The sequence below is a fragment of the Oryzias melastigma genome, linkage group LG16 (assembly GCF_002922805.2).
Source record: "Oryzias melastigma strain HK-1 linkage group LG16, ASM292280v2, whole genome shotgun sequence".
Taxonomy (NCBI): domain Eukaryota; kingdom Metazoa; phylum Chordata; class Actinopteri; order Beloniformes; family Adrianichthyidae; genus Oryzias; species Oryzias melastigma.
In genome coordinates, this window is record NC_050527.1 from 3,561,360 (window position 1) to 3,572,844 (window position 11,485).

At 36.9% G+C, this 11,485-nt stretch overlaps 1 protein-coding gene across 3 annotated transcripts; it reads left to right on the top strand.

Moving 5' to 3' along the window:
* The first annotated feature begins 2,383 nt into the window (after positions 1 to 2,383).
* Positions 2,384 to 10,774, top strand: LOC112143179 (putative GPI-anchored protein pfl2). Of its 3 annotated transcripts, none has more exons than XM_024266953.2 (9): positions 2,384 to 2,547; positions 3,657 to 3,726; positions 4,593 to 4,823; positions 7,060 to 7,109; positions 7,193 to 7,288; positions 7,510 to 7,666; positions 7,807 to 7,883; positions 8,112 to 8,213; positions 9,675 to 10,774. In XM_024266953.2, exons 2-9 carry the CDS (start codon positions 3,693 to 3,695, stop codon positions 9,924 to 9,926), a joined length of 999 nt encoding a protein of 332 aa, XP_024122721.1. In that variant the 5' UTR covers positions 2,384 to 2,547; positions 3,657 to 3,692; the 3' UTR covers positions 9,927 to 10,774. The 3 variants fall into 3 exon arrangements, with proteins under 3 accessions (XP_024122721.1, XP_024122720.1, XP_036071998.1); XM_024266952.2 differs by having other exon boundaries at positions 2,386 to 2,547; positions 7,804 to 7,883; XM_036216105.1 differs by having other exon boundaries at positions 2,386 to 2,531; positions 7,804 to 7,883.
* Positions 10,775 to 11,485: the final 711 nt, after the last annotated feature.

Here is an 11,485-nt window from a genome sequence, read left to right on the forward strand (position 1 = left end):
ATGTCTTCTCTTCTTTTTAATTGCACCAAAAAAAATGACTAGCCCAACTCTAGCAACCCAAACCATGATACAACAACCACTGTGTTTCTCAGATGAAAAAGAAAAACATTCATGTGATGCCAAAGGTTAAACCTTTCTGCCTGTTACGTGCACACTATTGTTGATCAGGGTTTTTTGAGACACAAGACTCATGAGCATTGACATCAGTTGCTGGTAAAAGGATCTGTTATTGTCTAAGGGACTCTGTGTTCTTCCCACAGAGCATTACTGTACACACCTTGTTTCCTAGATAATCTTTGTTGGTCAGTTGGTTCTGTGGAGGGCAATCATGGTCTTAAATGTCGTCTTATTGTACCCGGTCTGCAACCTTCAACTCTTAAAGAGACATTCAGGTTCATTTCTTAGTATAGGAGTCACAAAGCCAGATTTAACCCTTTAGAAAAAAATGTGTTGTTATTGTTACTGTTATAATAAATATAAATATGTTTTTGGCTTAACTAAAAGACAAAGGAAAAATATCAGTTTTGAAATATTAAGTAGTTTATAACTTTTGACAGAGGTTCACGTGAATTCCTTTCAAAATAAAAGACACCCTGTACCATGTTTGCAGTAAATCTTAGAGTAGGAGTGTAATGTCAGCAGTGACTGTGATTCTGACTGTGCTAATTAATTTCAAATTGATTTTTAATGGTATATGGCTTCCAAAATCTGTCAAAATGTTTAGGTGAAGCCACAATGCTTGATGAATTACTAGAGCATTATGGGTAATGTAGTCAGTGTCATACATACTTCAACTGGGTGTGAATGAAATGTAAAAAGTTTGACTGTTTAGTTTTGCCTGGTGCGCCTATAGTCCAAAACATTTTTATTATTTTTATTTTGCTTAGTGAGGGGTAAAAGATAGGGCTAGGTTCATAAACTTGATTAATTGATCTGAATCAATCTATTAATAGATCAATAATTGATGCATAAAAGTAGAGATCAATCAAACGCATATTGCTAAAGTCTGCTAGCTTGATGCTAACATAGAATGGGATTTCCTATATGACGGCTAATGCTAACGCTCGGTTGACCCAAACATACATTGCTGACTAAATGAACATCTTTACATCCTCGCAAGTATGAACTTTCCAAACTCTTTTCTGAAGAAATACTTTTAAAGTAACCATTTGTGGTCTAAAACAGCTTTCTTCTTCTTCTGGAATAAGGTGTAATGCTATAGAATCATCGCCACCTAGTGGCCAAACTAAAACACCCTCCAGGAGAGGCAGAACAATTGTTGGAGCTTCTCTGTTTGAGAAATCATGCAACTCTGTATGCTATTAATAATCTCATTATAAATTCACTAATACATTTTACAGTATGTGAACTGCATCAGATTAATGTGAAAATATACAGTATATATAGATTACTAATGTATTTCTAAATAAATGTTTCCAAATGTGTAAACCATATAAACGATCCAGGCTTTGGGGAATTGAATTTAATTGATTCTGGACTGTTTTTTTTAGTGAGAAAGCGCTTAAACCAGACACAAAGTTGAGTGCAAATACAAATTATCTGTCGATTCTTATTAATCCATATCCTGAAAAAGATGATATTTCTAGATAAATTATATTCTTTTCAAAGAAACTCTCCCTCGCACTCAATATTAGCTAATTTAATTTGATAACTCAGTTTAACAGTCTAATATTGTGTATTACTGTTGACATTTTACATGTTTTCCTCGCATAAGGAGCCTATTCCTTTTAAAGGTGTGTCTGTACAACCTAATTCATGACCGAGTTCCCAAAGTCTGACCAAAGAAAGAAAATTTCCATCCTTTTCATATTAATCGCAACACACCTGCACCTCCTGCAGCTCTAGTGTCAGAAAAGAGGAACTCTGTTACCTGAAACGTTCACGTTGCTTTTGTGTTTGACCCAGAGTTTCTACGTTCTTTAGGTCACAAAGAGGTATTTGTCATGTGTGAGAGCTTTATGGGTTGGGGAGAAAGGGGGCTCTGATTTCACATTTTGTTCAACAGAAACCAGAAGGCGCCCTATACAACGCATGGCTCTGAAATACACTCTCAAATGCTTAATCCTCTGAGTTATTTTTGTAAATCTTTAATCACTGGTTACAACGTTTTCTATCTGATTTTGTGCTACGTTTACCCAGAAAAATAGCAATAAGATATTTTAATAGCAGGTCACTTGCAGATGCATCATTGTGTTGTTGTGCTTTGTTTATAAATGCAATTTGAAAGAACTGCACTGAATACGTTTTCGCATCACCCATCATGAATATTAATAGTTTTCCTGCATCGTACCTGAATGAGCCAATATTTTTTTATTTCCGGATCCATTACCACATCATCTTTGGACCCACCCAGAATCATACAGTTCTCCCTCAGCTGCAGGTGAGAGTTTCCACTTGTTACGTTGCAGTGCTGTCAGCAGGAAGTAAAAGGGGAGGCGACGGAGAAAGCAACTGAAAAAGCAAGCAGAGAGAAAGACCCTTCACTTTTACTACAGCGGGCAAAAACGCAGGTGCGGTACCCCACAGGTGAGTGGAATTTGTTGCCTTCAAGTTAAAAATTTGTGTGTTTAATATTTATTTTTCTAGTTATTTAAACATTTTTTATGGAGAACAAGAAAACGTGAAACAGGTCAAAAACAGATGCTACTTTTGGTACATCTATTACTTGCTTTAAAGGTCAATTGAACAAATATTTTTAAATACCTTAAGAATCTCTAAAATTATTTTACTTTTACTTTTTTTTAATACTAAGACACTTTTAGAATGTTTGTCTTACAATTCTAGTGACAGAAACAATCAAAAAGTTCCGTTTTAAAGCATGAAGAAAAGAAAAAGTGCAACTGCTCAGTTTAGTTATTGCTAAAACAAAGATTTTCCAACAAAAAACACTTTGTTGTGCACTTTGTACCAATCTCCAAAATCTAAATTTGACTTTTTTGGTTCAAAGTCGGAATTTTTGTTTTTTTCTTTCAAGTTAAAATCAAAATGACACCTTTGTAACTCAGTTTCCAAGGTGTCGTACCCAAAGGAGGTTATAATGGGATCCAGGGGAGAAAGGAAAAAACAAGTCTTAGCACTTAGCAGCTCTCCCAGGAGGACTAATCAAAGAACAAACACTTTTTAATTGTGTTCACCGTCAAACCATCTCACTGAATAGGAGATAACTGAGTCACCACACCTAACTATTCTCAACAAGAACAACCTTTTGGATTTATCCGGCTTCTCGGGTGTCTTCGGATTCACTTTGTGGAAAACGTTTGGGTTAGAAGTTGGTCCTTTCCGCATCCACATATTTGTTCTCAAGAGCCGGGATGGAACAATTATGAGATCAGTTTCATCAGAACAATTAGAGGATTGTACAAAGAGCAGACCACAGATCAAAAGAGCTGCCCAGGTGGGTTACAATGAATGAGCACGACTCTTCATTCAGAACACGATTGGGTAAACACTGGATTGCGCCACACCGTCATCCTTCATAAAGACCTTTTGTCATCTCGTAAATTGAGCTTGAGGCTTAGTTTATTCTGTTTGTCTTATCTGAAATTCATTAGATGGTTAATAAGCGTTTTTATTTTTTAGTGGAGCTTTTATTTTGAAAGATAATAATAAACTTAATGTTTGTGGTTCTTTTGCAGATTGGACAAAGAAGTGCCTCTTCTTCCTCTTGTAAGATGATGGCTGTGACTAATTTGATGAAGGTTACAGGTAAAAAATATTTTTTTTTTCTTTATAATTATAACACATTTTGTAAAATGCATGCAATTAATCACAGGTTCTGTGTAGCATTTTTGTTTTTCTATATAATTGTTACTTATAATAAACTATCAATGACATAATTTGCTTTTTTTAATATGTTGCCGATAAATTTGTATATTTCTGGATGAATAAATAAAAAGATATATTAGTATTTTAGCCTGATTGTAACAGTGGGAGAAATATGAAAAGATGAGTCCACCCTAAATTATTAATTTTAATGTCATCAATTATTAAAGTTTAACCTGCAAGTACCTGGAGTGTTTGCTCCATTATATTTATGACTTCACTTAAATTCAATCTGAGATTGATGTTGACATTCTATCAGATCATCAGCAGTTGGGTTCAGTCAACAAAGTCTGAACTTAAAGTGTTTGAAACAGGCAATCCGTAAAGCCATACCACATGCTAAATAAGAGGTTTGAAATATCAGCAGTCTAATCCACTCAACGGCGTTAACTTGGTGTTTGTTTACTCAAAATAATATACCCCTTTAAACCATCGACCTCTGGAAAGCATTAACAATATCAAGAGCTGATACCAAAATGAAGCCTAAAAAAGTCAGAATTCTTCATTGTGCAAGTTTGAGAGCCTTTCAGGGAGTGTGACAGGTGCAGCTTGGGAAAACCATAGATGAGAATGGATAGGAAAACATTCACAGTTTATCAGTCCTGGTAAGCAAAGCTCTTGGGACTTTATTAAAAGCATATTTGTTAAAGCTGCAAGTGTTAATTGTACATGCTCAGGCTCCCTCAAAAGCAAAAGGACACACTTTGATGTGATAACTTTCTTGTTTCTCTTCCCTGAATGTTATACAGGTTTTCTGCACTTGCTTCTTGTGGGATTCCTTCTGCCTCCATCCCTAGTATCTGGACAAAACTCCACTACGTCCACAAATTCCACTTCTTCTGGGTCCCAAAGTACCTCGGCAACCCAACTCTCTTCCAGCTCCAGCACTATGGTCCAGTCCTCTTCTGTTACTCCATCTTCACAAAGCACAGCAACGTCCACAAATTCCGTGATGGCCTCCAGCAGTTCTGCTTCTGGAGGTACTGTAAAGGCCACTACCGACAAAATCTCCTCAAATACAGGATACCAGAGCCCCCTTATTCTCACAGTCACCTCTGAGAGCATCTCATCCACTAACCCTCTGTCAATAACAGCCGACCCTGAAGGCGCACTATTCGCTCCACCTTCCTCAAGCACTTCTGGAGAATCAGAATCCTACCACACCCAGTCTTATACAGTCACCTCAGAGAGGGTTTTGACCAGCAGCAGCCTTTCTTCTACAGTTTCCTTGGAGACCTCACAATCCCACATCACCCATTCTGCCACAGGCACCAGCACAGCCTCGTCCACTCACACCCCACTATTAACTGCTGTCACCTCTGAAAGCCTTAGAAGCACCTTGTCTTCTACAGTTTCCTTGGAAACCTCACAATCCTACATTCCACCCTCTCCCGCAAGTACCACCAGAAGTTCCTTTTTCGGGAGTACCACTGAAGCCATTTCTGAAAGCCTTTCATTCAAAAGCACCCATCATCCTGCCAGAGCCTCGTCCACTCATATCCCACGCCTAACTGCAGTCACCTCTAAAATCTTGTCATCCCACATGCCCCATTCTTCCACAAGTACCAAGGGAGGCTCTGTTTCCCAGAATTACCAGTCTCTAACAACCACCTCTTGGAGCTTTCCATCCGAAAGCACCTTGTCTTCCGCAGTTACCTTTAGCGGCTTGGCACCCCATACCACAATTTATGACACCTCTGAAGGCTCAGCCTCCCTGAGTGGCCAGTCCCATGTCACCACTACTGAAAGCATTTCACCCAAAAGCACCCATACTTCAACAGCTGTCCTCCAAGACTTATCATCCCACACCACTCTATCTTTCACAGAATCATCTGATGGCTCAGGATCCCAAAGTTCGCTTTTGTCCACAGACACCATGCAAGCCTCAACATTCCACAGCACCCAGCCGCTTGCAACCACTACTGCAAGCAATTCACCCAAGCGCACCTTTATTTCCACAGACAGCACCCCGTCTTTTACATCTGAAGCTTCACAAACCCATAAAACCCTTTCAAGCAAGGCACACTTTGGAAGCTCCGAGTCCCACACACCCCATTTATTCACGAGTACCTCTGGAAAATCAACACGCCAAACTGACATGGTTGTGGAGTCAGTACTCCACATGACCCAACCTCTTACAACCACCCAAGGCGCCCTTTCTTCCAAAGGCACCTCCATAGGGCCAACACCTCCTACCACACTCTCTTTTACCCGAACCTCCAAAGGCTTACCATCCGACACTCCCTATTCTTCAAGTATCACTGAACCCCCTCAATTACAAAGCATCATGTTCCACACAACCTCTCCTCAAGCCTTTTCACCTAAACATACCAAGTCTTTTACAGCTGCCTCTGGGGGTTCAACATCTCACAGCACGCTTTCCTCCACCAGCACCTCCGGAGGCTCAACACCTCACAACCCCCAGTCTCTCACAGCCACCTCCGGAGGCTCCACATTTACTGCCATCCAGTCTGTCACAACCATCACAGAAGGCATGGTATCCAACAGCACCTACCTCTGTCAAGCATTAGGGTATCGTGCATCAACAGAAACAGCATGCTGCATAGTGTGCTTGCTCTACCTTTGGCTGGCTGGTGCTTGTTGGCTTTCTTTAGATTCTTGTGGTAGACATTAAGCTTTAAAAGCTGTTATTATTGAAATCAAATTTGTCAATGAGACAAGTTTCAGACAAACAAAAAAAAATCTACAGTAAAATCAAAGTCAACATTCTAAACATAACACTTATTCGAAGAATTATGAGAAATTGTTTGGCACAAAATTTAAACAAACATACAAGCAAGTTTAAGAAGACAAGAAACGAATTGTTCCACCAAAGTCTACAGGGATGTCAAACTGTACTCCTTAAGGGCCAGTGTCCCTCTTTTGTTGTGGAGTGCATTCCCTTGTGTATAGTACGGTATACTTCCAATTACAATGTCTTCCTCAAAATTTCTGCATTTTAATTTCAGCCGCAGAATAGAAGGTTCTATTAGAAGGTTTAAAGTCAGTCTAACATTTTAATTCCCTTCTTCTCCATGACTTCAGGCTCTGGTTCCTTCACTTCACTGACGTCCTTCTCTGCTGCTGTCTCCTCTGACACAATAAAAGCTCTGCAGCTTGGTTGAGATCTGCAAAAAAAATACAGCAATGTATTCTTATTATGACTGTCATGGTCATTTCAGTTCACGATCTGACGATAAAATCCTTTTTTCACAGGGAGCACAGGCTCAAACTGGACTTCTGGGACGAATTATTCATCTGATATGGCAAGTCCATCTTTATTTTATTAGTGTGCTGGTCTCTGTCACACCTTGTTCTTATTACTTTTTGCCTACACACTCACACACAGCTATACTGCCCCTCGTTCACCTGCTCCTACTCCCAATGCTACTCAAAGTACTCCAGTGAGAATGCCACTTCCTGCTCTTCTAACTACAACTGCCAGGTAATGAGAAAATCTCAAACTAGACAAAGCGGTTTCATGTCTGATCAGTAATGTAGGATAAAGCATTTTTAAAACACATGTTTAGTGATTGACACTTGTCTCACTCTTCTAAACCCGATCAGTAGCAGATTTACCAATGTACTTAAAGAGATCTTGCTGATTTACAGAGAGAGTCAGGGGCAGCAAATAATGTTTTATTTTGTCAATTTATTGTGCAACAGCTACTGAGGACAGCAGACATGCAGTACAATGTCAGCTGCAGCTCCTCTTGTGCAATGAGCTGTGTCAACAGCTCTGACACCAACTGCTCTGTGAAATGCTGCAACTCCACTGGATGTCTCAATGACACTTTTGCATCCATGATGACAATGACCACAGGTAAGAGCATTTCAATGTTAATGACATCGTGTCCTGAAACACTAGTCATGCTAGATCATGCTTTTGGATGCAAGTTTTCACTTATTCAAGCATCTTTTTTTATTTGTTTTATTTATATTTCCTGATCCTACTGGCAGCAGGCACTGCAATATCAACAATAACAACAACAAGAGCTCCTCAACCCACCACTGCAATTGTCATGACAACAACCAATAATGTAAGGAGATAAAGTCAACTGGGACTATTGTACCAAATTCATTACATTTTATCACTTGATTGTTGTATTGTCATAATGCCATGGAGTTTACTTTTGGTTTATTGCAGTTATTGTTTGCATTTTATACATTTTAGACACAAAAGAGTGTAAAGTGCTTACATTAAAAGGCATAACAAAACTCCACAGCGCTAATTATTGCATCATTTTCTTTTATTTGCTGTTTTCCAGGGAAACAAATGTGTGATGGGAACATGTATGGGGGAGACCTGCTACTCAAGTTTTAACAGACAAAACTTTGAAACATGCACCTCTTCGAAGCCCAACTGTCAGGTGAGACGTTCAAAGTGATCAATTTAGCTCAATGTAATCAGTTTTCCCCAACATTTAGAATGTTCAGACATTTTTGCACCACCATTTATTCCCTTTAAAAGCTATTTGTAGGATTATATTTTGGATACATGTTCAGGGAAGTATGTACATCACTCAAACACACTGCAAAACATTCATCTCATTAATGATAGGGGTGCTGGTACTTTTAGTATTCATATTTTTTATGTTTTTTAAGATTTTATGAACTATCTTTTGATCCATGTTAAGTCAATAGAAAATTTGTCGAATTCTTTGAGCACTTTGCAAATTTCGCAATTTTGATATCAAAACCTTTCAGCCCATTCAGGACATTCATGCTTGTACTTTTGATATTCAGAAATTTTACGAAATTTAAGATTTTTTGCAATTTTTGCTAATTTTTTTCACCAAAATCTTCAAATTATGTGTTGACTTTAAAAACTTATGGAATACTGGTGTCAAAGCGGTAAGCATGTTCAGGATTTTAATGCTACTGATGTTTTTAAGAGCTAAGTTTGAGCTTAGCTAATATTTTAACAACATGCTAACAGTTTCGGCTAATCTGGCAACTACTAAGGTATTTAGGCTAATTTGGAGTGAAGCTAATATTTTAGCAACATGCCAATGTTTTTGGCTAAGTTGGCATCTACCGAGGTTTTTTGGGCTCCTCTTGAGTGTAGGTAATATTTTAACAACATGCTAACATGTTTGGCTAATTTGATATATACTGAGGCTTTCTTAAGAAATTCTGGAGTTAAGCTAATATTTTATAAGCATGCTAACGTTTTAAACTTTTGGCATTTACTAGGGTTTTTTTAGGATAATTTTGAGTTTAGCCAATATTTTAGCTGCTTTTTAAGATAATTTGGCCTCTAATAAGGTTTTATATATTAAAATACTTAAGCAACTTTAGCATTATGCAAATAGCATTACAATGTTTTGCAAATTCCTTCAGCAATTACGACAAATTACTTCAGCAGCTTTAGCATCTTCAGCAACCACATTTAGGAAAATGCTTTCACACTAGCATTATCAAAGGTAGTTCAACTTTTCTAGTTTTGCATGTCTTTTATAAGTCTTAAAGTTATATTTTGGGGAATTTTTAAATATTTAAGAAAACATATGTTTACATGTAACAGGAATTAGGACTCATTTACAAAAGCATAGTTCATGGAAATAAAAAAAAATCTGTTTTATAATCAGCTTGGACTTAAAACTGAAAATAAATACTCATTGTGGACAATTGGGTAAAGGAGTGGATGGAAGGAAACTATAAATATGAGATGTCCTTGGCACAAATATGCATTCCTTAACTTGTTTCTTCGCAAAAATTGACAAAAGGAGACGTTCTACTTATTGTTAAACATGATCTTTTATTCTAGGCTTCATTTCTATCATTTCTATGGCTTTCATGACATGCTTTTACAAACTTTTTTGTTGCAGTTGAAAAAGGAGACGGTGAACTCTGCAGTACAGTGGACAGCAGGTTGTGCAAACTGCACCGGCTCCCCCTCCTGCACGGCTTCTACGCAACCTCCATGTTTTCTGGAGTGCTGCATCGCCTCCAAGACCTCCTGCCTTATGCTCAATGGAACTCTCAATGTCCCCTCTTTTGCTGTGAAAGGCCCCCACACACAACTGATCACTTACTTACTCTGCGTGATTTCCTCTGCTGCACTGTTTTTCATTTTGTAGCTGGCCTACACTTTGACATAGCTTCATATAAAATATAAAAAACAACATTTTTGATGCGTTGAAAAACTTTCACTTCTAATCAGTTTAGAGTGCATGTAAAAATATAAAAATAATCAGCTGAAATTGTGATTTCTGTATTCTCAATGTCAATAATTCTGTTTATTTATGTTTTCTGAATGCTATTTTTAATAAAAGAAAAATATAAATTTGGCATTCTATCTCAACGAAAGCAATACGATCTTCACAGTTCAGATTTGAGTTCTTTACCATTCTTTACCATTATAAATAAATTCTACATTAATTATATCTTTAAATCCTGATTTTATGATCCAATGTAACGGTTTTAGTACTCTTTTTGCATTATTTTAATCTGACATGTTTTGTCTTTTATTTTCTATGTCAAAACCTGTTTATATTATTCCTGAATCTCAAAACTATAAAGACATAATTAGCAGGTAAGTCTGACCATCCTTTCGGCATCATAACTGTTTAAGAAATGAACATGTTTCTATCCTTTCCCAAATTACTGTGAACAAAAGCAGCTTTAATTTAACTTGCACTTTATGAGACACGAATGTTGATCTGTTACAGAACATTGTGGAAGCTTAAAATAACATTTCTTTAGAGGAAACTTTATTCAGAAATGTGCAATTCAGTACTCTCATCTATTCCTTGTCTTGTAGTTTGTAGATTGTTCATTAAATGTCGTCATCATGTAGTTTTCAAAGTATATTTTATGGTACAACAATGTAGTGTAAATGCTAGAAAATTATGTGCTATTGTACTCTTGTTTTGTGAACTGTAAAAAATGCAAATTGTGTGCCTTAAAATAAAGCTTTCTAAATCTATATTGTCTTTTTTTTAGGTTTTAGTTAACACATTTGTATTTCTTAATAACTAAATATTTACTAGAGTAAAGGGAAGTACATAAAGGACATTTTCCTAAACTATTATTTTTTTACTTTCTTTTTTAGCGTGTTGTAAACTTTCCAGTCTCCTTTGCAATACGTTTCAAAGATTTTACTATTCGTTTAATTGCAATGCAACGTGCCATTCATGAAAATTGTATATATTAAACTTGATTACTTTTTTCCCCTGATGGTTGAACTACTGCCGGAAACTGTTGCAAATATGCAACAATATTAAATATTATGTTAAGAAGACTAAAAATAAATAAACAAGAAAAAAATTACTAAAAGTGTTAATTTAGTTGAATAAAAACATTTTACTTTTATATTTTTCTGAATCAATTTGATCCACAAGTTTCAGTTTTACATTTGAATTTACATTTTAATTGGGACATAGCAAATATACAGACTGACAATGGGTTGGCACAAAAAAAAGCTGGTTTCCCCTAAAAATAACACGATCAGGGTGTTCTGAAGAAGCTAATGTTTCACCAAAATAAGAGGAAGGGAAAAAACACCCAAAACAAGTCGAAGTCCTCTTTGGCTGATAACAGCGAAACAATTTTTTTGAAAGAGTTGCAAACTTAACTCGAAGAACATGGAACTTACTAAACAACACTTTTTTTTCTGAGCCAACATGAGTCTTGAGTG